We start from the raw sequence: 27603 nt of genomic DNA, 5'->3' as shown, positions 1-27603 counted from the left end.
GATCGACCAGCTCCGTGTAGGGATGGATTGTAAGGGGGAAAATCCAATTTTAAGGAACCCTCTTTTGGAAAAAGAATATAAAATTTGTGTGGAAGTGAATATTTATTTGGAGTGAGAAGGGAAAGCACAACAAATTACTGGCACTGTAGAGATTTGGACCCATTCTTCTGATGTCTCTCCAGACAATTTGCCAAGAACGTTTGTTTAATGGAGATGTTTCCTGTGTGAACCTGGCTTCTCTTCCCTTCTAGAACACTCTGTAACTCCCAGCAACTCCCAGCCCTCCCGGTGGCCCTTGGGATGAGAGGCCTGAGTGTCCGCTTTGTTAACCTCACCGTAAGCCCGTCATGGGTGAGAGAGAAGCCGGGAGTGCAGTTAGAGGCTTTAGTAAGGAGGGGGGCTGGGGTTGGGGGTGCTGAGATAGATATTGCCAAGGCCATGTTGGCATAGACGCTGCCAGGAATGGGAGCTCCAGTGGGGCTGGGGGCTCAGGTAAGGGGATGGGATCCATGAGGGTACGGGCTTGGGGCTGGCTCAGGGACCCTCCAAAGTGACTGGCATCAGAATTTCCTCCTATCTGCCCACAGAGGGGCTCAGACTGGCAAGGGCTGGGCCAGGTTGGGCCCTCCCAGCCCACTGAACCTCACACTTCTCGTCCCCTCACTCCAGAGTCTGCTGATTCACAGAGTGGTCGGCCTGGCCCTGGGTCAGCTCAGGCCCCCATACCAGGAGGGGAAGGGGGCCCAGATGCTGTAGTCACTCATGCCCAGGTGCCCGGAGGCTGGGCCCTGCCTGGGTGAAGCAGGTGGGACACAGGCTTGGGGCCTGAGAATGGGGGAGCTCCTTGTGTGTAACCGTCGCCAGGTTGGGGCCCCCTTGGCTTCTGAACAGCTTTTTCCTACATACTTGGCCCATTCAGCAAAAGTGCCTGCCGCTAGACTCCCTGGGCTTGAAAGAAGCTGTCAGGAACTAATGGGTGTGGCCTTGGGCAAGTCACTCTCTGTGCCTCAGTTTCCCCACCTGTTGCGAGGATTGAACAAGAGGATGGACGTAGGGCACTTAGCCCAGGGCCTGACAACATCCTCTAGTGCTGCCAGAGGGAACTACAACTCAGTCTGGGCCGTGCCCTTCCGATTTGAAGGGTCAAGGACCTCACTTTGGTGTGGGAAGTGGGGAAGGAAGGGCCAGACCCAGGCAACAGAAGCAGGAACCAAAATCAGGGAAAGGGGAGTGAAGAGGCCAGGCCCTCTGGTTTCCTGTCCCCCACCTTGTCTACCTGGCTACTCCCTGGGCAGAGAAGGATGAGCACATTTGCATTCCACTTGCAAGGGGTTGCTAATATGGCAGCTCTTTACTGAGGAATTATAACCCTGTGCTGTGCAAATTTTTTTTTTTTTTTTTTTTGCTTTCTCTCTCCCAGCCCTCAGGGTAGCCTTGAGGAGTGGATTACTATTTTCTCCATCTCCCCAGGAGGAAAAATCCCAAGATGCAGAGAGATGATCTGACTTGCTCAAGGACACACAGCTAATCAGTGGGAGCCAAGTCTAAACTCAAGTGGGCCCAACTTCAAAGTCCAAACTCTTAACTGCTCACTGCCTTTTACTGCTTCTCACGGAATTTGTATATATGGCTACTCCAGTCCCACACCCCTTTATTTTGTAGGAATTACTGAGTCCCTACCATGTGTCAAGCACCATGCGAGGTGCTGGGAAGGCAGAGAGCAAAAAGACTGTGTGCTGCTCGTGTGAGGATAACTGACAGTGCTGAACTGACAGTGTGGTGGAAAGGGGAAGTTTAGAGTCACAGACGTCACCAGAAGGAAAGTCGGAAGTTAAAACATGGGAATACATAACACAGTGAATCCTGTGGTGGACAACGTCCACGATTAACCGCAGAAATATAAAAAAGTTCTTTCATGAACTAGAACAAATGTACGACACTATTACAAGGAGCTAATAATAGAGGGGTATATGGAGGAAAATGTACCTATTGCAAACTATGAACTACAGTTAACAGTAATATTTTAATACTCTTTCATCAGCAGTTACAAATGTACAACACCAACACTATGGGTCATTAACAGGAAGAGATAAAGGGTATGGGAGGATTTGGGTTTTCTTTTTTATTTTTATTTCTTTTCTGGAGTAATGAAAATGATCTAAAAATTGATTATGGGGTTGTATGCACAACTGTGTGGTGATACTGTGAGCCAGTGACTGTATAGTTTGGATGGTTTCTATGCTGTGTGAATATATCTCAATAAAACTACATTTAAAAAAAAAAAAAAAAAAGACACTGCCTTGCTCCCAGTCTGATGAGGAAAGCATAGTGGTGCAACCAGCAGTGGTGGGATGTATCCAAGGAAGCACGTAACTCCTCACACAACTCCAGGAGGAGTCAGGAAAGCTCCTCAAGAGTGACGACACAGGGACAGAGTTTGCCAAGAGGGGGATGTGATCCTGTCCCATGAGGTCTTGCCGAGATTAGTCATGGCTCTGCTTTCAACTGGTTTAAGAAAAAGCAAGAAAAAAGAGATAAGGCATTGAGTCATGTAACTGAGAAGCACCGAGGCAGGAGATCAGGCATGGCTGGATGCAGCAACCTAAGGGATGAAGTCAGTTCCGTCTCCTTCTCTCCTAGCTCTGCCGTCCTCTATGTTGGTCCAAATGGTGGCAAGATGCCACCGAGCTTCCATCCTGCCAAAGAGCCCAATTGGAGAAATCCTGCCTCCTTCCAAATGGTTCCAGTCACAGGCTCACAGCTGAGATTGGGTCTGGTTCTCATTTTGGAACCAACAGTACATCTTCAGAACCAAGGGAGTTGCAGCAATCCCACCTGAACCCCAGGGATTGAAGGTGGGGTGAGGTGTCCCCAAACAGAAATTGGGGTCTGTTCCCCAAAGCAGGGAAAGTGATGGTGGGCTGGCAGGAACCATGGACGTCCCTTAGCTCCTCCAGCGGGATCAGGCCTTTGTCTTACCTTCAGCCGTTTGCTCGTCTTACTATAATATCCGGAAACCTCTGTCCTCTCTATGGTGGAAAGAGGAAAGGAAATCACTTCTGAACACCTGCCAAGCACCAGGCATTTTCCCACATATATCGCATCAAATCCTCACAACTAAGCTGCAAGGGAAGTACTGCTACCCGGGTAGCAAGAGGAAACCGAGGCTCAGAGAGATTTGCCCAAGAGAACAGGCTGGCAAGGGGCAGAGCTGACTTATATCGGTGTCTGTCCCCCATCCCTGCCACTGCCATGAGCACTCACTTCTCTGGAGCTGCTGCACCCTGCCCAGCCCCTAGCCCAGGGCCTGGCACTCAGTAGGTGCTGGGAAATAGGTGCTGAACTGACGTGAACAGAGGCAGAGAGGACGAAGCAGTCAGAGTGGAGGACGGAGGGAAGGGCAGGTGCAGAGATGCTGGGAGCAGGGCGAGGTGGGGGGCTTCGAGTTCCCGAGGAGTGGACCCGTCCCCCACCCCCACCCCCACCCAACAACCTCATGCACTGGACAGTTGTGCTCTGACCTGGCCCAGGTGGAGCCTGCCAAGGGGAGGCCAGATGGGCCGAGGCTTCCCTTGGGGGTCCTCGGCCCCCTCCATGGCTGCGCCTCATGACCCGGGGCTGGAGGACCCCTCCATCCTGTTCCCCTCAGGCTTGCCCCAGGTCCGGGTTCTAGCTGGAGAGGGTGTGGACGACAGTGTGAGCAGAGAGCCTTGGAAACCAGGCAAGAGTGACCTGGAAAAAACGACTGCTACAGTTTCAAGGCACTGGGTGGGCCCTTTCTGTCCTTTGTCCCCAACAGTTCTGCAAAGGGAAGCATTTGGGTCCCTGCTCAAGGGCAGCCAGTCCAGCTCCCTGAGTTACACGTGAAGAAGCCGACCCTCAGAGAGGGGAAGTAACTTGTCCAGATTTTCCCCACTGCCTTCCTCTCCCTGTAATGCCCCCCCCATTCTTCTCATGACTGGCTCCTCCTCATCTCAGCTTAAACGTCACCTCCTCTGAAAGTCCGTATTCTGCCCCTCTCCCAACTCCCCCTTTCCTGGGGCATTCTGCCCTCGGTGATCAGAGCATTCATTTGCTGGACGCCTGGAGCTCCCCACTGTCTGTGAATGTGGAATCAAAGCCCATCGCCCATGTGGGCAGCTGGTGCCGTAGCCGCCAGCAGGCTGGGCAGCAGCAAATGTCCCCACTGCCCCGGATCTTGCCCAGAAACCTCTCTCCCACCCATTCCCGGAGGGGTCTCAGCTGCCGCAACCCCTGTGGGAGATTGAGCCCTCTCACCTGTCCCAGGCCCTGGCAGAGGGAAGAGAGCTGGCCTGAGCCTGAGCCGGGCAGGGAGGGAGGAGGGAGCAGGGCCTCTGAGCTGGCAGACAAAGGGCGTGTGTTCTCGTCCGGTGCACTTCCTGGGGTTCCATTGCAGGAAGTTTGGCACCTGCCAATCGGTGACACTGACACCCGGGCTGGTCTGGATCCCCTTGGCCAGGACGTACTTCTCCGGCCGGGAGCATCAGCAGAGTGGGGACAGGTGGTGAGTGGTGGCAGCTGGGCCCTGACAGCCCCCTAGAGCCCCCCAAGCCAGTGTCAGCAGAGACAGGAAGCCTGGGTGCTACACTGGGTTGGTGTGACCTTGGACAAGGCCCCAAACCATCGTTCCACCTGGGAGAAGGGGGCAGAGAGGGGGCTCAGCAGGCAGTGTGGGGTTGGGGGAGGACAACACCATTTTTATCAGTTTTAAATGAACTTCAGGACCAAAAATCACTTGAAAAGGGAGTTCCACCCAAAAAGCATCTGCAACCCCCTGGATAGGGTTCTTTCCCCTAAGGCCCTTCCTATCTCTGGGTTCAGCAGCTCCCCCAACTCCCTCCATTCTCGTGTAGGGGGGCACAGGGAAGTCTCGCCCCAGACAGGGCTGCAGAGCAGAGCCTTGTCGCCACTCCGGGGCTCTTCTGACCTGGGCTCAGGTGGCCTTGCCTTCGATTCTGGTTTTACCTTGAAGAAGCCTTGTCACCTCCCTGAGCCTCTGCTTCTGCAACTGAAGAGTCGTCCCTACCCCTGGCACTAGAGGAGCCATGCACCAGGGGCACCCCTGCTCTGGGTTTGAATCCCGGCTCTGTCCCTTGCCCCTTGGGTAGCTTGAGGCTGTCAAAGCCTCAGTTTCCCCGTTTGTGGGGCAGGAATAATCAGCCCTCCCCTTCCTGCACAGAGCTCTTGTGGGGATCAAACGTAAGGGAGTTCAGTAGGGGGGATACCAGCAACAGGAACCCCCTGTAAAAGGCAGCTCCTGACATCTTTGCTGTTGCAGAGTGGCTGCACGGATCAAATGAAAAGGGTGGGGGGGGGCGACAATCAGTGGGGGAGCGATTTAGGAAGATGGGGGGTGGAGCATGGAGCGAGGTGTCCAGGCACCCCTTCCCCGATCCCCAGGAGCCTGAGCCCTCAGAGCCCCCAGAGTCATCCCTGTGGGGCCCGCGGGAGAGAGCCGGAGCCAAATGGCCCTGGGACCAGCACTCCCCTGGCCTCAGCCACTGGGGCTTTAATCAAAGGAACAATCTGTTTGTCTCTGAATCAGACCCAGATTCCTTTCCCCAGCATGTTCCTGAGGCCTGAGGCCTCGGGGGACCCAGGCGGCCCAGCCCTGCTCCATCCTCAGCCTGGGAGCTCAGGCTCTGCTCCCCCTCCCCAGCCTGGGGGTGGGGTGGGGGACAAATACAGAGAAGGGAGGGGTCAGCAACAGAGCCCGTGGGCAACCAGCTGGTCCTGCCTCCTGGGCCTGGGTTGCAGGGTCCTCCTGGAGGGGCCTGTCACCCAGGCCATTGGGACCCATATGCAAAGGCTTAGGGGATCCAGACAGGCTGGGAACCTGCTGGATGGCCAAGCGAGGTGACCTGCTCCACTGGACGTCTCTGAGACCCCCACCCAGGGGCATCCCCTGAACAAGTCTCTAATCCAGCGTGTATTGAGCACTGTCTGTGTGCTCCTGGCTGTCAACATATTTGATCCTCAGGCCAGTCCAGAGACTTAGGCCCCGCTATGCCCATTTTACAGATGAGAAAACTGAGGCCCAGGGAGGTGGAGTGACTGCCCAGGGTCTCACGGTTGATGAGTGGCCATAGAACCCAGGTCCCCTGACTCTTGGGATCCTGGAAGACCCCAGGCCAAACCAGGGGTATAAGACCCTCCACCAGAAAGGGTAGGGGGGGGCCCCCACACACAGTCAGGTGACCTGGGGGTGGGGTGGGGTAACAACCCCTCAAGTTGCACAAAGGACAAGGGGGAGGTGGCCGGGGAGGTGGCCAGCGGGGAAGGGCTCCCACCCCCCAGGCCTGGCGGACAGGAGAGGAGCCGACCAAGAACAAAGAGGGGGGGAGGGCGGCGCCGGGCAGGTGGGGGTGGGGGGCAGGTAGGGGCGGCTTTCGCCCCGCGGCCAGCCCGGAGCCCCCTCCCCCAGCCTCACCTTTTATGGTAACGCGGCGCGGGGCGGAGGGAGCGCGGGGCGGGAGGCCCGGAGGGGGCGGGAGGCGCCGCGCTGCTCCCGGCTCCGGCTCGCTCGGGCGTCGGATCCCAGGCGGGGCGCGGGCGGCCCAGGTAAGCGGGACGCGGCGGCGCGGGGAGGCTGTCCTTCCGTCCCTGCCTCGGCTGCACACAGCGCAGTTGGCCCTGGCCGGAGCCCAAGCCCCCACCCCAGCCGGGATCCCAGCGTCGGCGATCCTGGAGGGGACCCGCGGGACGCTGGGGGGTGCGGTGTGGGGGTGGGTTCCTGTCCGCTCTCTGTCCCCGGAGTGGGGGGCAGGTCTGGGAGGAGGGCTCCGGGGCGGGAGGGTCGTGGCCCCACCCGGGAGCGGGGCGCCGGGGAAGGGGCGCGCAGGGCGGAAGCTCCCGCACAAAGGAGACGGCGCCCCGCACATGGATCGCATTAAAGCCCGGGGCCGGCCGCCCTGCCCCGCCGACTGCGGGAGGCCGCCGGGCTTTCCCGAGCCGCGGAGAGCTCCGGGCCCCTTTCCCCAGCCAGGGGCACGCGAGGGAGAGGAGGGGCCCCGAGCTACCCCTCTCTGGGCCTCACACCCGGGCAGGGGCTGGGTAGGCTGGGACTGGGGGTCCCCAAGGTGCGTGCGGGCGGGGGGATCCTGGCGTCGGGCCTCTGAGGACCCCGGGAAGAGGTGGGGGCGGCACCCAGATTCCTGCTCTTGATAATGCTGGAAGGTGAGTCCGCTGCTCCTCCTCTTGGGGGGCGGAATGACCAGAGACCCTTCTCTTCGTCCCCTTTCCTCTTTTATCTTCTCCGCCTCCCTCTAGGACAGTCCTCATTATTCTCACGTTATGGAAAAAAAAAAAAAAAAAAGGAGCCCCAGAGAGGTCTAGTGACCTGCCCAGGGTGGCCCAGCGGCAATGAGGTAGAACCCAGCTCTGTGTGCCTCCTGTGCTTATCTGGGGTGGGGGTTGGGGAGGGAACCCTTACCCAGGGGACACAGTCCCACCCCCAGTGAGTTTAATTCTGGACTCAAACACAGACTGCTTTATCCAGGTGTTAAAGAACAAAGCCTAGAGGTGGTTCAGAGTTGTTTCATTTTGTGGTTATTTTTGGTGGGGGCGGTGTGGATAGGAATGGGAGTGGTGAGGAGAGGGGGCTCTGCCGGAAGCCCCTCTCCCCCAGCCGCAGCCCCAGCCAGCCTGTCCCCTGCCCCAGGGCTGCAGACTGAAGCCGGGCTGGGTGGGTGGCTGGAACGCAACCTTCTTCCTTCCTCTTGACAGGAAATGACTTTCCTTTCCTTTGTTCCCACTTTCTCCGCTTACCCAACTGGATCTCAGATTCGCCTCTGGGGGAGGAAGAGTGGGGGCAGCGGGTCCCCTGGGCTCAGCTGGCTGGGAGGCTGTCCCACAGGGAACTTTCTCATATATTCCCCTCCAGGGTGATTTGGGGGTCAGTGGGCCCGAGGGAAACTGGGGCTCCCACTCCCTCCTGGGGCCTGACAGGGCTTTGAAAATCCCCAGGTCAATCCCTTCCCCTGGGACCCGAAGTCCCTGCAGTGACTGCTGGGAGGGATGAGGGCTGCCCAGCTGTGGACATCTGGCATCAGCGCTGAGATTTGCCGCGGATGTTTTCCGAGAAACCAGGCAGATCCGACTTCCTGGAGGGGGTGAGCTGGGGTGGAGTAGGGGTCAAAGCAGGCTGGGAAGGACGCAGAGGGGACATCCTGAAGGTCCACAGCCGTCTCTGGGGACAAGCCCAGAATGCAGTGACCATAGGCTACCTGGTCCAGATTAGGCCACTCGGGGGTGAGAAGAGCCCTGAGAATTTGGGGGCCCCTGTGCCATCCAAGGAGGAGAAAGTGTCTGTCTCAGGACCGAGGAGTAGCGGACTTTTGGGTCAGAATTCTTGAGTCTGCCATCCATTTCCTGGGTCAATTGCTTAAACTCTTGGGGCCTCTCGTGGTTGATCTGGAAAGTGGGGGCACAGCGGGCCTTCCTGATAGCTGGGCTGGGAATCAGGTACGTTTTGAGGCATGTAAATAAAGCTCTTGGCACAGTTGTTGGCACGCAGCAAGCACTTTATCAGTGAGTGCCTTTGTTGCTGTTTTTATTTTTGTTATCATCTGCCAGTCACCAAAGAGAGCCCTGGGTGCCGGGTAGACTCTGATAGATGGAGAACGGCCTATTGCGGGGTGGGGGCCTTTGGGCTCCAAGGCCACCATTAGGGTCCCTGGGGGCTCTCCATCCTACCCACCCAGCCCCACTTCTTGAAGTTCACTCTCTGGGCCCCTATTTATGCTCCTCCCCACGTACCCGTGGGCTGGGTTTAGGGGCCATGTCAGAAGGGCACACCCAGAAAGGGTGAGATAGAAAAAGGGTATGTTTTCATCCCTGGGTACAAGCCTTGAGTGCCCATGAGGACTCGAGCTGGGTGTGGCTGACTCACCCCACCCAGGGGCTCCGCCTCAGCCTTGGCCCCAGAGGCAGGGTCTGCAGGACCCACCTGAGAAATGGGAGGAGCCTCTCCCTGATTTTGAGGTGCTGCCTTGTTCCCAGATCTTTGCTCTGATGTCTGCAACGTGAGCTGTCCGTGGAGCACACAAAGACGGCAGAGTCAGCTGAAGGCACCCGCGTTGGCGGGGAGGGGCTGGGAGGGGCGGACACGTGGGCGGGTGGGCGGGGTGTCCTGTGATGGGGCTGTCAGCGCCCTGTGGAAGCACACAGCTGCCCCGGGGAAAGGGTCAGGGATCAGGGGAGGCTTCTTGGAGGAGGTGCAGTTTGAACTGGGCCTTTAAGGGTAAGCTGCAATTCACCCTGTGAGGGGTGGGAGAGGGAAAATGGGGTAGAAACACTCTAAGGCTTCTAAGGAGATCCACCCGGGTGAGTGGTCCCAGGTGGTCAAAAGAGAGGTTGAATTTGGACTTTATCTGAAGGTAGTGGGGAGCCACAGAAGGCTTTTGAGCAGAGGTGGAACAGTCAGATTTATGCTCTGGAAATGTCACTCCAGGGGCAGGATTAGGAAGCGGGATTAGAGACCATCTAGGGAGGTTGGTGTTCCTGAACCAGGCCCTGGTGTCAAAGAGGGGCTGGAGGGAGAGATTTAGGCAATAGAATCATCAAGATTTGATTGATCATGGGGCTGGGGGTGGAGGCAAGATGGGGGAACCCTTAGACACTGGCCTGTGGGCAGGGCTGGGGGAGGGCAGCAGAGCAAAGCTAGGGGTCAGACCCCAGCTCCGCTGCTGTGGGGCCCTGGCCAAGTGGCTTCACCTCTCTGAGTCTCATTTTCCTCACCTGCTGGATGGGGATGGCACTGGATGGGATAGCTGCCAGGGTCTGGGGCAGCTGTGGGTGCAGATCGGGCCTTGGTGAATGGAGCTCTTACTCTTATTTTACCCCCTCCAGCTCCTGGAGCCCGGCTCTGAGGCTCTGATGGTTCACACCAGTTCCTTTCCACAGTGGGCGCTGGCCTGAACCTCGGGGACTTCGGCTTTCCCAGGAGAATCTGGATCCAGGTGAGGGAGGTGACTCGGGGTGTAGCTGGGAGCTGGGATTGGCAGACGCTGTGCCAGGGGCAGGGGACTGGAATAGCTCTTCCTTCCCCGGGCTTCTCAGAGAAGCTAATCGTGGGTGAGGTGAGCAGGGCAGGGCCGCCCTTTGCTCCCCCAGGTGTGCAGGGTGGGGGTCACCTGCTGAGCACCTGCCCTGTCCTGCACATGCCCCCAACCCCCTCTTTGTCAGGGCTGGGCTGCTAGCCCGGGCCGTGGCTCTCCTGCTCACTGGGATGAGTCAGGGTCCTTGGCCCAGGGACCGTGTGTGTCCAGGTGGAGGGTGCCCCTGTACCCTGAGCCTTGTCCTCTCCCCAGCCCTTGCAGGAGCCGAGATGATGGCAGCAAAGCCCGAGAAGAGAGTCGCCTCATCTGTCTTTATCACCCTGGTGCCCCCACGCCGAGATATGGCTGTGGCTAAGGAAGTGAGGCAGGTGGTTTGCGAGGCCCGCCCTGGCCGCCCCTGGGAGACCGCCACAGGCACAAAGACCCCTGAAGCTGGCTTGGTAGGAAGGCTGGGCAGGGCTGCAGTGGCGGTGCCAGCCGTCCCACCCCAGCTCTCCAATGGAGGTAAGAGGGCAAGGGCCCTGGGGGAAGCCAGGTCAGAAGCAGCTCCAAGACAAGGAAGAAAGAGCAGGCTCTGGAGTCTTTCATTCATACAACAAATATTTATTTGAGCCCCTACTGTGTAGGGAGACTCTGGAACCCAAGTGCCTGGGTTTGAATCCCAGCTCCCCCATCTCTTGGCTGTGTGACATTGGCAGGCCACTTAACCTCTCTGTGCCTCAGTTTCCTAATCTGTAAAATGGGATAAGGAGAGTACCTACCTCAGAGGGTCGTTGGGAAGTTTAAAAGAGTTAAGACACATGTGAAGTGCTTACCACAGTGCCTGGCACATAGAAAGTGCTAAATGTATTATCTACTGTTATTAAAATTCTGAGCCAGACACTGGTGATGTGAACGAGAGAAAGGTTATCAGCTTACTCGAAGCCTACTTCCCAGTGTGGGGAGCAGTGAGATAATAAACCCAAGTGCCTTAAAGGAATAAAACACGGTGAAGATGCAGCTTGTCGTGGGGTGGTCAGGATGGCTGCTCGGAGGAAGTGACATTTCAGCTGACACCTGGACCACAGGATGGAGCTGGCCAGGTGGAGGTGGAACTCCCAGAGCTGAGGAAAAAATGCAAAGGCCCTGAGGCAGGAACGAGCTTGGCCAGTTGAAGAGCCAAAAGGTGGTTTTATTCTCTTTCATGCTGGGCCGTTGGTTAGCTGTGTGATCTGAGGCAAGCTGTTTTCTCTCTCTGGGCCTCATCTTTCTCTTCTGTAAAATGGAGCTTCGGCTCTGTATGTGACCAGCCTGTCACAAGATGGTGCTTCCTAAATGGCTGTTCCTTCCCCTTGTGCTTGATCTGAGCTGGCCCTTCGCCTTGTGACAGGGAGTATCCTTGTCCTGCCAGCCCCATGGAAAGTCTCAGCTGTTGGGTTGGGTAGGAGCAGAAGAGGGTGATGACAGGGGATGGCTTGGTGGTCGGGCATCAGTTGGGACGATAAGGCACAGAGATGCCAAGGGTGAGAGGCCAGCCCAGGATGGCAGCTGAGCCCCCAAACCCCGGTGCCTGGTCAAGCGTCCTGCTGTCCCAGAGAGGGGCCAGGGCTGCCCTGTCAGTCCATCACCACCAAAACCACCGAGGGACCCACAGGAGATGCCAATCACCAAGGCCCGAAAGGGGTTGGGGGAAGGGGCCACTCACGTTTGTGTGTGAGATATGTGGACATGCATGTGCCGTGCTTCTCCGTGACAACAGAACCTCCTAAATTTCTCTCCTTCCTAACCACAAATCCTGGAAACAGAGCTTCCTCCCAGCCTCTTTGTGTCACAAAATTTCCAGGAGGTTTCCCTGGCCCGGGCGTGTGGAAACACAAAGCAGATCTTCCTTAGGAGAGGGTGGCCTAACCATGTGGGACTGGTCAGCCGTTTTGTCTGCCAACTCGAGCAGATCTTGAGGAATCTTGGGGTGCAGACTCTCTGGAGTGAGATACGTTCTAGGTATGTGGCTTGGCCATGAGTCTGATCTGACCACAGAATGCAAAAGCTGGCTCTGGGGACCTGATCTCCTCCCTGCCAGTCACAGCAGTCTGTCGTCCCGACACCCCATCCTGTCCTGGTCCTCAGGAACCCCCCGGGATTTCTTTAGCCCTTTTCTCGTAGAGGATGTCTCCGTCCTCCCCTCCCTCCTCCCCACCCCCTACGAGACACCCACACCATCTTTCTTACTTGGAAGTCAATTTTTCTCTTGGCTGCTCTTTGCAAAGCTGTTCTCCCTCCTGAACTGAATCATCTTGTTCAGCTCGGCCTCCCTTTCTGTGCCTTGCCCCAGGCCCTTGATCCCATTTGACAGCCCCCCTGGCTCTCACTTGCTTCCCGATCTAGTCCTCCTGGGACCTGGCCACCTGTCACAGCCAGTGGCCCTAGAACTTTAAGGTGGGACCCAGGAGAGGCCCAGCTCTTTTGGTGAATCGGTGAATCGGTTCCTGAGTCACAATAGCTCATCTGGGGCCAGGGTTGGTTCTTAAACATTAGCTGCATCACCTCCCTGGGGCTGTTCAAACACAGGCTGCTGGGCCCCACCCAGGGTTTCTCCTACAGCAGGTCTGAGAATTTGCATTTCTTACAAATGATGCTGACGCTTCTGGTCTAGGGACTGCACTTTGAGAATCACTGTTCTGGTCCTAAAGTGTCAAGCAGGTGTGACCATGGCTGTGAGCTTTAGATGAGCGGGTCACCTGTGAGACACCTGTGAGACAGGTGTTGGCCATCAGCTGTGCCTGTAATGATAATGAGTTCGTGCCAGTGTGTTTAGCTTGTGTGTGTGTTAATTAAAAAGCAACAACAAATAACTTTCAAATGTACCCGATGGTAGAGAGAACAGCACGAGGAACCTTGTATAGCTCACATCCAGATTTGCAGTTACCAAGATTTTTGCCATATTTGCTTCTGCCTGCCCCCACCCTTTTTTTTTCCCATGAGGCATTTTGTCAACATGACATTTTGGCCCCTTATTCTTCAGGGAACAGTTCTAAACACCGCCATGGTGCTATGATCACATTTAACTGAGTCCAGAATTAATTTTCCCTGGTTGTCTTTAAAATGCCTTTTAATGAGTGGTTTACGTAACGACTCTTTCCTTTGGGCCATATAATTCAGTGGTCTATTTAGCTTTTCTGAACCTTAACTTCCTCATCTACAGAATGAGGAGAATTAAATGAGATGATTAATTATTTGAATCAGGATCCAGACAAGGTCTACACCAGCATTTTCCAGTAAAAATATAATGCGAGTCACATATGTAAGCCATATGTGTAATTCTGAATTTTCTAGTATCCACATTGAAAAAAAAGAAACAAGGTGATATTAATTTAAATAATATGTTGTTTGCAACCCAATATATCAAAAATATTATCATTTCAGCATGTAATCAGTATAAAAATATTCATCATATATCGTATTCTTTTTTTTTTTGTACTGTCTCACAGCAGATCTCATGGTGGACCAGCTAGTAGTCACGTGCTGACACGTGCTCAGCAGGTGCACGTGGCTGGGGTACCACACTGAACAGTGCAGATATATACATAATGTAAGGTCTTTTTCTCTTAAGTCTCTTAATTCTGGGGAAATCCCCCTCCTCTCCCCCGTGCTATTGACTTGTTACAGAAATGGGGTCAGGTCCTCTAGAATGTCCCACGTTCTGTATGAATGTCCCTTTACTTGTGGTCTCATTAACTTGCTCCTCTGCCTTTCATATTTATTATGAATGGAAGTTGGCTCTTGAGACCTGATTAGGTTGAGGGCTTTTTCTTGTTTTTTGGCTACAACATTTCATAGCCCATAAATTCCTGTAGCGTAACATCAGGAGACACCACCATGTCCGCTAAGGATGATCGACGGCTTCGTATGGTGACAGCCGGACTCCTCCTCTGGTGCATCCTGCATCCCCCTTTCACTTGATGCTTTCAACACCTGATGGTGGTTACCTGAATCTATCATTTCATTGGGGTTTGGGGTTCCTATGCTTGAGCAGCATCAGCATCCCCAGGAAGCTTCATTAAGACCCACTCCCAGAGTTTCTGATGCTTCAGGCCTGGAGCTGGCCTGAGAAGTTGCATTTCTCACCAGTGCCCAGGTGATGTGCTTCAGGTGATGTTGGTGCCACACCTTGAGAACCACAGCCTTAGGGGCTGGTTATGCTTGCCTTCTAACACATGCCTTCTAGGAGGTAGAAAGCGAGGTGCATGAGCACCCTGGCGGAGGAGAGCTGAGGTGGAGGGCTTTGGCAGCTACCGTCTTCTGAGCTCTGCTCATGTGCCCTCATCGTGCCAAGCCCTTTACTGCATCATCTCATTTAATAACCACAACATCCCTAAGTGATTGCTACCCATTTTCAGCTGAGCAGATTGAGACTCAGAGAGACTAAGTCTCTTGCCTAAGGATACACAGCAAGTAAGTAGCAGAGTCAGAATTGGAGCCCAGGTCCAACCGGAGCCCGGAACCACCACATCATATGTCCTGGGTAAGCAGACACCTCCTCTGTCCCCCTGCGGAGACTCTGGCCAAGCCTCCCTCCCCTCTGCTTGCAGGGTGTGCTCCCCCTCCGTGTACCCTGGATGCTGAGGACACGCTTTCCGACGCGGACCTCCTTCTGCCGCCCCCTCCATCGTACGAGGAGCTCCCTGTCCCGACGGGGGCGTCTCTCATTGCGGACTTGGAGCAGCTGCACCTGCCCCCGCCCCCACCCCCACCCCAGGTACCGCCAACCTCTTGGTCCCCAGCGGAGCATTATGGGTAGGGAGAGGGAAAGTCCGGCTTCCTGAACCTTTCAAGGATTGTAAGTCTAGAGGTCATTTGGTCCTTTCTGCCTGAGGGCAGTCCTCTAAGCTCTTCCAGGGCCCAGGCTGGAAAAATTGGTCGTGTTATTCAAGGTCCCCAGAGGAGGGGCGCCACACCCTCTCCCCACCTCAGCCATTCCCTTCCACCCTGAGGAGGGCATTCCCTGTGTCTAACCTAAATCCTTCATGCTGCATAGGAAAGAGGCCAGTGGGGACATGGGAAAGGGAGGGAAGGTCCAGATTCCAGGACAAGTGCTGAGTCCTTGTCAGTCCAATGTCAAAGGAAAGATGATTTCATTAGATTCCATAGAAGTAGAAGGAAGTGGCTTCGTCTGATAGCGGGAACCAGGGACAAGGAGCTGGGGGGCCTGGGTTCCACCCCTGCCACCGTTCCCTTCCTTCTGAGTGATTTTAGAGGGGTCAGCTGCTTCTCCGGGCCTCAGTTCCCCCTCTGCAGAGTAGGGCTGATTGGGCGTGGGGTCCCCACTGGATGACACCTCTCCTGACCCCCGACTCTGTGTCCCTCCAGACCCCGCTGGACGGGCCTCCGTTCCAGTCTCAGCCTGGTCACCTGGGGCCCGCGGATGAGGAGCTGCCGCCTCCCCCAGAAGAGCCCGTCGGCCTCCCCGACAGAGCAGCGTCCACAGGTACGGGCAGGAGGATTCTGGGGAGGTCCTCGGGGGGCCAGCAGGGGCTTCCAGGTGGGAGCTGGGAGTGTGGGGACCACGAGGGTCTGCCCCAGCTCACATTGCAGTGAAGGGCCTTGGATTTGTGCACCAGTTTCGTTCATATTGCCTTAACTTTTTTTCTTTTATAACTTTACAATCCATTTAAATATTCATCTGCAAAGTTTGCTATGACAGCAAAAATGCCTTGACTTTTCTTCACTTTTTGCTGCCCTCACATAGGGCAAAATAAAAAGTTCCCTCCTGCCCCATCCTTGGGCCACCCAGTTTCCTTCCATCCAGGCCACCTCTGTTGTTAAAATCTTGCATATCTGTGCACAGATATTTTATGCATCAACAAGCCAACACCAGATGCATCCCCTCTCCTATTTTTCCGCAAATGGCAGCAAACTCTGTATGTTGTTCTGCATTTTGCTTACTTTCTGTAGTACATCTTAAGGCTTATTCCACATCAGGACATTAAATGGCCCTATATTTGGAACTTGTGTGTGTGTGTGTGTGTGTGTGTGTGTGGTAAAAAAAAATATATATAATATTTAGCATTTTAACCACTTTTAAGTGTACAGTTCAGTGGTATTAATTACAGTCACAATATTGTGCCACCATCACCACCATCCATGACTAAGATTTTCTCACCACCCCAATATGATGAACGAGAAGCAGTAATGCCCCAGCCTCTGGTAGCCCCTAATCTACTTTCTGTCTCTAGCAGTTTACCTATGGTAGGTGCAGTATTTAGCTTTTTGTGTCTGGCTTATTTTTCACTTAATGTTTTCAAGGTTCATGTGTGTTGTAGCATATATCAGCCCTGCATTCCTTTTGGGGGCTGAGTAATACTCCATGTATGGATAAACCATGTTTTGTTTTTCCATTCCTCTGTTCATGGGAACTTGGCTTGTTTTCCCCTTTTGGCTGTTGTGAATAATGCTGCTGTGAACACCGGTGTACAAGTATCTGACTCCCTGTTTTAATTTTTATGGGGTATATACTCACGGGTGGGGTTGCTGGATATGGCAATCCTATGTTAACCTGCCAGCTGTTTTCCACAGTAGCTGCACCATTTTATATCCCCATCCTTCTTCTTTTTTTAAAAATGCAGTTTTATTGAGATATATTCACACACCATGTAGACCATCCAAACATCCTTATTCTTTTTTACAGCTGCATAATATTCTCTGGTGGGGGCACACATTAATTCATTCAACCGGTCTCCTATTGATGGACACTTGGGTAGTTCCTGCTGTAACAAATAATGCTGAGATGAGCCATGAATCACCTTGCACACAGGTCATTTTGCCCATGTGCAGGTTTATTTGTGAGACAAGGAATTACTGTGGTTGGAGGGTACGTGCATTTGTAATTTTGATAGCTTTTGCCAAATTGCACTCACTCGCCACCCCGATTTACACTCCCACCAGCAGTGTCCGAGGGCCTGTTTCCCCACAGCCTCTGCAGCACCGAGTGCCACTCATTTCATAAACAGCTGTGAGTGTTTGCAGTATACAAAGCACTGCTTGAGCCACTGAGGAGGTAACCGTGAGCAAAGCAAGGTTCCATCCTGGTGAGGTTAGGGAAACTGGCTCTTTTTATCTGTGCCATGAGTTGCGAATATTTCTCTGAGTTTGTCTTTTGTCTTTTGACTTCACTTATGGTGGGTTTTGCGATCTGGAAAGATTTTATTTTTCAGTATTCAAACGTATCAGCCTTTTCCTTTCTGGGTTCTGGGTTTTGTGTCATTATTAGAAAGGCCTTCTCTACCCCAAGGTTGTAAAATATGCAGCTGTTAATTTTTAGCTTTCCAAAGGCCCTTTGCATTCCTTTTCAATACTCCTCCTGACCCCCTGAGTTTGACAGATGGGGAAGTGGAGGCGACCCTCCCAGATGCTGGGGGGTTGAGGCGGAGCTTGGCCCACGGGGCGTTCTTGGTGGTGCCTGGGCACTGTCCCTCTTGGGGGGCTGGTGACAGCCTGTGTTTCCTCCACCCAGACATCTGCGCCTTCTGCCACAAGACTGTGTCCCCCCGACAGCTGGCCGTGGAGGCCATGAAGAAACAGTACCATGCCCAGTGCTTTACATGCCGCACCTGCCGCCGCCAGCTGGCCGGACAGAGCTTCTACCAGAAGGACGGACGGCCCCTCTGTGAGCCCTGCTACCAGGTAAGCCCCTGTGGCGGGCCTCTGGGTGCCGGGCACGGAGCTGGGCACATGGAAGATGCTGGTATTTCATGCCCACAGCAATCCTGGCAGGCAGGTGCTTTTTTTTTTTTTTCCTTTTTTTAAATTCAGTTTTATTGAGATACATTCACATACCATACAAACATCCATGTTGTACAATCAACTGCTCACAGTACCATCCTATAGTTGTGCCTTCATCACCCCAATCCATTTTTGAACATTTTCTTTACACCAGAAAGAATAAAAATAAGAATAAAAAATAAAAGTAAAAAAGGAACACCCAAATCATCCCCCCCATCCCATCCAGTTTTTCATTTAGTTTTTGTCCCCATTTTTCTACTCATCCATCCATACACTGGATAAAGGGAGCATGATCCACAAGGTTTTCACAATCACACTGTCACCCCTTGTAAGCTACATTGTTATACAATCATCTTCAAGAGTCAAGGCTACTGGGTTGGAGTTTCGTAGTTTCAGGTATTTACTTCTAGCTATTCCACTGCATTAAAACCTAAAAGGGGTTATCTATATAGTGCATAAGAATGTCCACCAGAGTGACCTCTCGACTCCATTTGAAACCTCTCAGCCACTGAAACTTTATTTTGTTTCATTTTGCATCCCCCTTTTGGTCAAGAAGATGTTCTCAGTCCCATGATGCTGGGTCCAGATTCATCCCCGGGAGTCGTATCCTGCGTTGCCAGGAAGATTTACACCCCTGGGAGTCAGGTCCCACATAGGGGGAGGGCAGTGAGTTCACCAGGCAGGTGCTTTTGACCCATTCCACAGACGAGGAAGCTGAAGCTTGGGGATATTTGTTTCCGATGGATGCTGAAACAAATCACTACAAACGGCAGCTTAAAACAACATAAATGTGTTCTCTTGTGGTTCTGGAGGTCAGGAGTCCAAAATCAGTTCCACTGGTTTGAAATCAAGGTGTGGGCAGGGTCTCCCTCCCCCTCTGAGGCTCTCAGGGAGAGTCTGCTTCTTGCCTTTTCCAGCGTCTGGAGCTGGATTCCACGCATTCCTTGGCAGGTGGCCCTCTCCTCGTCTTCATGGCCAGCAGTGTAGTTTCCTGCCTCGGTGGCCACATCGCCTTCTTCACTATCAAATCTCCCTCTGCCTCCCTCTTAGGAGGACTCTTGTGATGGCATTTAGGGGTCCCCTGGGGGATCCAGGAGAGTGTCTCCCTATCTCGAGACCCTGAACGCAATCCCCCCAGCATCTCTTTCACCATGCAAGGTCACTCTCCCAGGACCGAGGGACTCGGGCTTTGGATATCGTTGGGGGCCTTTCTTCAGCCGTCCACACGGGGTCCTACTGTAGAAGGTGGTGGAGCTGGGATCCTATCCCAGGCCCCTGTCGGTTCTGGAGGGTGCCAGGTTCTTGCCACTACTTCATCTGGAGCTACAAGGCCCCCAAAGTGTGGCCTAACAGGGAATCTCGTGCCACTTCTGGGTACCAAATGCAGCCTGGGAGAGTGAGTTTCAGGCTGAGGTATTGGGTTTCCAACTCTTGGATGGTTTGTGGTGGTGTTTTTCAGTGCATTTCCAGACCAATTGTAGCCCAATTGCCTGGGTTGACGTGGGCTTCCCCCCACCCTGCAAATTGGTGGCACCCAACCATCTGCATTTTTAACGAGTTTCTTGGGTAATTCTGATGCACACTGAAGTTTGTAAACTTGGAGTTGGGACTATCCAGGAAAATCAGAATGATCTGTTCACAGCCTCCTGTGGGGCACTGTGTGGAGGAGCCAGGCCCCCGCCCCCACCCCGCTCCATTTCTCCGACCCCATCAACATGCCAGTGAGAGATCTCTACCGTCTTTCCCAGGAGGGGAAGGAGGGGGAAATGCTGCCCCCACCAAACATCTGTGCATCTGTGCTGGCTTGAATGGTGTACCCCAGAACTCACGTCCATCCGTTTGGAAACAGGATCTTTGTAGCTGTAATTAGTAAGATGAGGTCATCCTGGATTCAAGGGCCCCAACTCCAACATGACTGGTGTCCTTATTAGAAAAGGGAGATTTGGACACAGACACAGAGAGGAGGACGCCGTGTGGGGACAGACACAGGGAGAATAGGGTTGTGGGAAGACGAAAGCAGAGATTGGGATGATGCGACCACAAGTCGAGGAGCATCCAGGGCCCCCAGAAGCTAGAGGAGGCCAGGAAAGAACCTTCCCAGAGCCTCCAGCGGGAGCAGGGCCCTGCCAGCACTTGGATTTCAGGCTTCTGGACTCTAGAACTGCGAGAGCACACACCCCGGTGGTCCAGGAGCATATCATCAGGGCCCTGGGCCAGGTCTTCCACCCCAGCTGCTTTACATGTGTCACCTGTGCCCAGTTTGTGGCACTTTCTTACAGCAGCCCTAGGAAAGGCAGAGAACATCCGTCCAGGTGAAATGAGGTTAAAATGAACAGGAGCACAGGAAGGGGAGGAGACAACATGTCCAGAGAAACGGTGGAAGAATTAGAGGAAAGCCTATTGCTCTGCCTCAGGAATCTCTTTTTTTTTTTAATCCCTCATTCCAAAAGTGATTTGAGGCAGTTTAAAAATAATTCATACAATACTATGAGATGCAAAATAAAGAAATTGGAACAGAAGGAAAATGGAAGTAGAGTATGTGAGATGAGGCCAGAGGGAAAGTTAGTTCCCCCAAATTTGTGATTAAAGACCCCTACGCTGTTTCCTGAGCTTCCAGGTGGCTAAATGGAAAAGGGAAATCAGTTTCAAGGTGTACTGTCCATAAGATAAAAGCACACAATTCTTTTCAGAATTCCTTTTCCTGGCTGAGGTTTAAGAGAAATTTCTCCTATGGGCCCTGGTGGACACTAGTCCCAAATATGTCCCGGTAACAACAAAAAAAAATGCAATTACGCCTTCATGGTGGGATTCCTTGTCACAAGGCAAGCTCGGCCCATTGTAAGTGATGGTGGAGCTGAGGGGGTGGTTATGGGCTGACTGCATGAGTGTGAGCCTCCCTTCTGTGCCGTGGGCCTCCTGGGCCCCTGTGGATAGCTGACCCATGCCCCTTGTGGCTTGGGGCGGGCCTGCGCGAGGGAGGGCTCTAAGGCAGTGGTCCTCTGTCCCAGGACACCCTGGAGAAGTGCGGCAAGTGCGGGGAGGTGGTCCAGGAGCATATCATCAGGGCCCTGGGCCAGGTCTTCCACCCCAGCTGCTTTACATGTGTCACCTGTGCCCGGTGCATCGGGGACGAGAGCTTCGCCCTGGACAACCAGAATGAGGTGTACTGCCTGGACGACTTCTACAGGTACAGGAGTGGCCCCTGCACTGGGAGCGGTGGGGACGAAGGGCTGGGACTCGGGCAGAACCAAGGAGCTGGGCCTGAGTGCTGGGAGTCAGGTCCCTGCAGGTGTGGGATGGGACCTGGATCTTCCCATCCTTGTCCAGGCCCACCTTAGCCACCCACCAAAGGTTTCACCGTGCACTGGCTGGCAGCTACCATTTTTCAAGCACCTACATCGTGCCAGCCTCTCTACTTGGGTTTAGTCCTCAAAACCATTCTGTTAGGGAATGTTCTAGTTTGCTAATGCTGCCGGAACGCAAATCACCAGAAAAGGATTGGCTTTTATAAAAGGGGGGTTATTTGGTTACACAATTACAGTCTTAAGGCCATAAAGTGTCCAAGGTAACACATCAGCAATCGGGTACCTTCACTGGAGGATGGCCAATGGTGTCCAGAAAACCTCTGTCAGCTGGGAAGGCACGTGGCTGGCCTCTGCTCCAAAGTTCTGGGTTCGAAATGGCTTTTTCCCAGGATGTTCCTCTCTAGGCTGCAGTTCCTCAAAAATGTCACTCTTAGTTGCCCTTGGGGTGTTTGTCCTATCTTAGCTTCTCCAGAGCAAGAGTCTGCTTTCAACGGCCATCTTCAAAATGTCTCTCATCCGCAGCTCCCCCCTCAGCTTCTGTTTGTTCTTCAAAGTATCCCTCTTGGCTGTAGCAAGCTTGCTCCTTCTGTCTGAGATTATATAGTGCTCCAGTAATTTAATTCAGACCCACCCTGAATGAGTGGGGCAACACCTCCGTGGAAATTATCCAGAGTCATCACCCACAGTTGGGTGGGGCGCCTCTCCATGGAAACACTCAAAGAATCACAATCTAATCAAAACTGATATGTCTGCCCACACAAGATTACATCAAAGATAATAGCGTTTCGGGAGACATAATACATTCAAACTGGCAACAGGGAGGTAATATTAAAGGTCTTATTTTACCAAATGTGGAAACTGAGGCATGCGGCAGTTCAGCATTGGAGCCCCAATCCCGACCCCCCATCTACCTCACTTTGCAACTTGCTCTTCACTCCCTTCTGAGCCTACAAGGCAGGAGGGACACAGATAGCCGTAAGACTCAGTGTCTGACCTCTCAGTCTGTCCTTGGTCAAGGTCTAAGGGGAGAGAGAGACATGCCAATTAAAAAAAGAAAGGGAAGGGGGAAAAGCAGCAACCAAAGCTACAAAACAAATGAAATGGGTCCCAACCCCACTGAACACACAAGAGATTTCTCTGCTTTCCCACTCACTTCCTTGCCTCAAGCTAATTATACCCTGGGAAGCCAGGTCTAATTACCCAGGTCTCTCCATCCGCTCTTGCCAGCGAGAAATAGACATTTGTGGTTGTAGCTCCAGGTGCAGTCCCCTGGCAACGGGTCTCAGTAGCTCTGGGAAGTGAACCAGAGGTAGCTTGTGAGTTCTGACAGCTTATTTCTGTGGTTGTCAGCACGACTGCCTCCTGAACCGAGGTTTCTTTTCCCTCCAGGAAATTTGCCCCCATGTGCAGCATCTGTGATAATCCCATCATCCCCCGAGATGGGAAGGATGCCTTCAAAATCGAGTGCATGGGGAGAAATTTCCATGAGAATTGCTACAGGTGTGAGGTGAGTAAAGCCACGAGGATTTAGCAACACGCTGTCGGGAGCACGTTCGGCTGCTGCATGAGCCTCACCGAGCACCTGCTGTGGCCCAGGCCCTGGGCTGGGTTCTGGGACATGGGAGTAAGTCGGGGTCTCTGCTTGCCAAGTCGCTTACCGCACCGTCCAGTGGCAGAGACCAGTCGGTATGGAAATGATGGCAGACATAAGTCTATTGGTCAGAACTCAACCCAACTCGAATTGCTTCCTGCAAGCCTGGGAATCGGCTGGCTCGTGGGGGGGCTGGTGGTACCAGGAGCTCATGTGATATAATCAAGGCTTTCCCCCCATCCCTCTTGGTCCGGCCCTTTGTGTTTGTGTGCCTCATTTTCTCTTCCTGTGGGCTGGCGTCCTCTGTGAGGAGGGGGATGTGGTGCATGGCCACAGATGACCCAGGTGTGTGTCTTCCCATCTTGAAACCCCAGGGAAAGACAGTCTGCTCACCCAGGGAAGCCATGGAGTCCCAAGGAGACCTCTGATTGGTCCAACCTGGGTCACATGACCATCTGGGGCCAATCACTAAGGCCAGGGGCTGGTTCTATGATTGACCACTCCGAGGCCAGGGAGGCTGAACTATACAAAGCAGGGGGATGGGTTTCTGTGACCACAGGAAGGGAGAAGATACTGAGTGGGGCCACACCACAGAAACCCCTTTCAGATGCTGGAGAGAGCATGTAAATAATCAGCTCTGGGGCAAAGAAAGCAGTAATTGAGTCTACCCAGGATGGGGGGTTGAAAGCCACTCTTGTACAGGAAGTTACGCCTAGCTTGGGTTTTGAAGGATGAATAGGAGTTGACCAGATATTCAGAGAGGGGAAAGGAAGTCCAGAAAGAGGGAAAGGCCCATGGAAAGTCACTGTGGCACAAGAAGCTGGAGAAGCTGAGCCAGTGGAGGTCTCTGGGAGGGTCTGGAACACGTGCTGGAGGGTGGGGGTAGCGGTGAGGCCAGAGAGGAGGAAAGGGTCTCGCGTGCCAGGCTGAGGAGGCTGGACTTCAGGCTGCACGCAGAGGGGAGGCTGGTTAGAAGCTGGCACAGTCGTCCCAGTAAGAAATGTCCCTGGCGTCCCTTAGGGCCCTGCACTGAGAACAGCCCCGCACTTGTGTTAAACTCTGCTGCTGCCATCTTGAAATTCTTCATACTTTTTGAACGAGGGGCCCACATTTTCATTTTGCCCTGAACTGGTTATGTAGCCAGTCCTGCTGGGGAGGCTCAAGAATCCTCTACTGCCCTGTCCACTCTCATCAACCCCATGTCTCCAAAGTTTCTTCCTCTCTAGTGTCCAAGGTGGCAGCTTCTGTGGGTGTCATTGAACTGGGGAGTTCCAGAACAATGTCTTAATCAGCCAATGAGTAATTCTAAAGGTTTGTTCACTCCCATTTATTTAAACAGATGTGAAACCAAGAGGCTATATTTTCCACCAAGGATGACAAGGGAGCTTGGTAGAGAAGCTGATAAATTGCTTCATAGTTATGTTGTCTTTATTAGTTATAGCTCAAGGTCCAGCTGATAACACATGTTGAAAAAACAATGATGATATTCAAATGTTGTTATCCCATTGGAGCCCTAGGAAGGTTCGGGGGTGATCAGAGCCCGGCTAGTGAGCAAATAAACCCTCCCTGCCTTGCCCAGGCTACTGTGAAAGTTACCCAGGCTGCGGCCGGAAGTCGGAATTTGGACTCCAGCAGTTACATTTCCTGCAGTAAGATTTTTGAATCATGGCGGCCTGGAAATGGATTTGGGGTGCTATTTCTCCAGTGAGGACAATGGATTTCATTTGCTGACATGGCTCACCTCTCTTGCCTTACTTGGTGATCCATATTATTTATTACCATTGTTGGAAGAGAAATCATTTTTGTAAGTGTGGTGTTTTGTAATTTTTACAGTGCTTTCCGTATGCATTGCCTTCAAGAATCCTAACAGTGGTCCTGTGAGATGGGATTTGTTATCCCCATTTTAGAGGAAGAAACAGGTTCAGGAAAGGGGTTCCAACTCGAGCTGGTCGGAGCCGGGTCCAGCCAGCTTTTGGCCACCCCATAGAGCTTTTGCTGGTTTTGTGAGATTCGGTCGTATTTGAGGTGTTTTCCCCGTTTGAGTCTTCTTTAGGGGACGTCACCACGGGCCCCTTTGGCACTTCACGCTCTCCCTGCAGATTCGTGGGCATTGTCAGTAGTGCAGATACCGGGACTGCTTGAGACTCACGGGGTCCACTTGAGAGACTTAGGGTGGAGTTGCAGAGAAGTGACACATGAGGGCACCCTGCCCGGCTGGCCACGGCCGAATGTAGAGTGACCTTGGTCCCTGCTGGGGCAGGATGGACACCTGTGACCCCAGAGTTGTCTCTGTGGGGACCAGGCCCTCAGGTGGCTTCAGAGACCAATGCAGTTTCCCAAGGGCCCCAGCCGGGCCCTGAACTGTGTCCCGGGACATTGGTTGTTCGATTTTTACTCTCCGGTAAATGCCCAGGTGAGGTGCTGGCCTGGGGCAAAACAGTGATGGCTGGCAAAGTTTGGCCCCGGAATCTCCACCCTCCATGTCCTGAAATCCTTTGGTGATTTGAAAAATTGGAAACATTAAAGTGCTGAAGCTGTCTGGGCAGTGGAGCAACAAAAAGACCCCTTGACTCTGAGCCTGGAGGCCTGATGCGAGCCCAGCTCTGGAGCTGGCTGTGTGCCCTGGGGCAAGCCCCGCCCTTCCCTGAGCCTCAGTTTCCCCACCAGTAAAATGAAGGGACTAGACCAAATTCTGTTGTTCAGTCAACAGCTAATGTCACGTGTCTGCGATGTGCCAGTTTCTGGTCTAGGCCCTCGGTGGATGTAAACCCCCAGGTGTCTCTCGTCTTCCCCCATGGGGACCCGGCCCAGGTGTGTTGGGGAGACCGGGAATGAGGGGCCACATGCCTGGCTTCGGGGAGTGCAATCAGCCCGTGCATGTATCCAGCGCACACCATGAGTCCCTCCTCTGGGGGCTCTGTGTGGGATGCACTCAGGCCTGGTGCACGAGCTCACGTGCCGTTTCCTCCTGCAGGACTGCAGGATTCTCTTGTCCGTGGAGCCCACGGACCAAGGCTGCTACCCCCTGAACGACCGTCTCTTCTGCAAGCCGTGCCACGTGAAGCGGAGCGCCGCGGGGTGCTGCTGAGTCCCCCACGGGGCGCCGGGGTGGCGAGCCGCCTACCAGCCCCCTGCAGGGGAACTGCCCTGCCTTGGTTTCCCTTCCTGACCTGCTCTTGCACGCTTTCCTTCCGAGCCTCCACAGGACCAGGCTGCAGCTCGGCCCATCACGCCCAGGGTGCCAGGGGCTGAGCCACCCCGGGCCTCCTCCCAGCTCAGAGGTGGGGGGCTGACAGACAGCACCCCTCAGGCTTTCACCCTCTCCTGCCCCCCTGGGCACTGGGAAAGCTGCTGTGCCTGGAGCTCCCAGCCTTGCAGCTCTGTCCCTGACCCCTGTTTCCAGGGGAGAGTTGGGATGAGGATGGGGGTCTCCAGATGGCCCCCACGTCCCTAGCACTGACACTTCAGCTGTCTGGTAGGGGGTGCTGGGAGCAGCTCTATTTGGCAGGACTGAGCTTTTGGAGAAAAAAACTCCAGTGTCCCTTAAAAAGTGCATTTTTAAAAACTTGAGTTTTAAAAGATGGGGAACAGGATTCTTTGGGTTGAGATCGTAGTAGGAAACTTCTCCCTTTGGTTTATAAATGTACAAGAATGTGACTTGTGGTGGCTTGGCTATGCACTTCCCACCTCGGGGACATGTCCTGCTGAGGCAGGGGCAGGAGAGGGCGAGATGGACAGCCAAGCCCGCTGCATCTCCTCCTCCAGGTTCCTCCTCCCGTGTGCCTGAATGGTTCAGCAGACATAGCCGGGTGGCTGTTGCATGCTGGGTTCAGGGGTCTGAGCTTTCTTCCGACAGCCTTGACTCAGGCTGTGCACACACACACTCACACACCCCTCCAGGGCCGGGCCCGGGCAAGTATCCCCTCAGCTTTCCTCGTCCTGCCCCCCCAAATCTCACTCCGGCCATCCACCCCAGGCTGCCCTGTGCCCACCGCCTCAGCAAGGCCCCACCTAGAAGATTCTTCCCTAGACTCCCCACTGTTGTTGCTTCATGACTTCCGTGCATGGTGGTGGGCCATGCACAAATTAAAATATGCTTTTCTCTCTGGAGTCTTCTGGATGGGAACCACGATTCCAAGTGCTTCGGAGAGCTCCTTTGTAGACCCCCTTAGGGGGCTTCAGACAGAGCACACTCTCGCCCTAAGAATAGAGCAGTGAGCCCCAAACTTCAGGCATTCACTTACCACCTCCACAATTGTCGGAACCAAGGACCACTATTATTCTATCCTGTTATTTCCTTCATTTTTTTTCTTTAGGTCAACACACCTTTTTAAAATCACTTCCAACTTTAGCCTTGTGCTAAGCAATATATCCATGCAATCACGTGATGTCCTAGTTATGTTATTTCCTATTATACATTAAAATAAATCCAGAACTATTAGATGCTTGCCTGTGTTCACCTGAGATCTCGTATACGGAAACGCTGGCCTGGGAGAGAGTGGGTGGGCCCTTTGGCAGTGGCCCTGGGGACGTCTCCTTTGGGCATCTGCTCACTGTGGCATGTGGTGAAGACGACTTATCTGCAAAGGGCCCTCCTGGTACCCAGCAATAAAACCTGGCCCTGGCCAAACTCGAGAGAGGCGGGGGTGCTTCTGGGCACAGATCGCCAACAGTGGGGTTGGCTGCAGGTGGTCCAAGGTGGAGCCTGCCAGAGCCTCCCTCTTGCTGGGGAGACCCTCCCAGGCCACCACACCCCCAAGCAGAGTCAACACCCACCCAGAAGGCAAGCTCTCTGCACACACCAGGTCTGCTCATCCACCACAAGCTCCTATGGTGGCATCTGGGCTTGCTGGGTGGGCACCATGCCACA

At 53.8% G+C, this 27603-nt stretch overlaps 1 protein-coding gene across 4 annotated transcripts; it reads left to right on the top strand.

Annotated features, from left to right (window-relative positions):
* The first annotated feature begins 6507 nt into the window (after positions 1-6507).
* Positions 6508-27174, top strand: FBLIM1 (filamin binding LIM protein 1). Of its 4 annotated transcripts, none has more exons than XM_037828424.1 (9): positions 6508-6582; positions 9871-9980; positions 10332-10583; positions 14648-14814; positions 15426-15543; positions 17569-17738; positions 20846-21024; positions 22532-22649; positions 25708-27174. In XM_037828424.1, exons 3-9 carry the CDS (start codon positions 10349-10351, stop codon positions 25819-25821), a joined length of 1101 nt encoding a protein of 366 aa, XP_037684352.1. In that variant the 5' UTR covers positions 6508-6582; positions 9871-9980; positions 10332-10348; the 3' UTR covers positions 25822-27174. The 4 variants fall into 4 exon arrangements, with proteins under 4 accessions (XP_037684352.1, XP_037684355.1, XP_037684351.1 ...); XM_037828427.1 differs by having other exon boundaries at positions 6535-6582; positions 9925-9980; XM_037828423.1 differs by lacking the exon at positions 6508-6582 and adding an exon at positions 7939-8132 and having other exon boundaries at positions 9925-9980.
* The last annotated feature ends 429 nt before the right edge of the window (positions 27175-27603 follow it).

The sequence above is a fragment of the Choloepus didactylus genome, chromosome 2 (genome assembly GCF_015220235.1).
Source record: "Choloepus didactylus isolate mChoDid1 chromosome 2, mChoDid1.pri, whole genome shotgun sequence".
NCBI lineage: Eukaryota > Metazoa > Chordata > Mammalia > Pilosa > Megalonychidae > Choloepus > Choloepus didactylus.
Note: the sequence above shows the minus strand (reverse complement) of the source record. Positions and strands in the feature narration are given on the sequence as shown.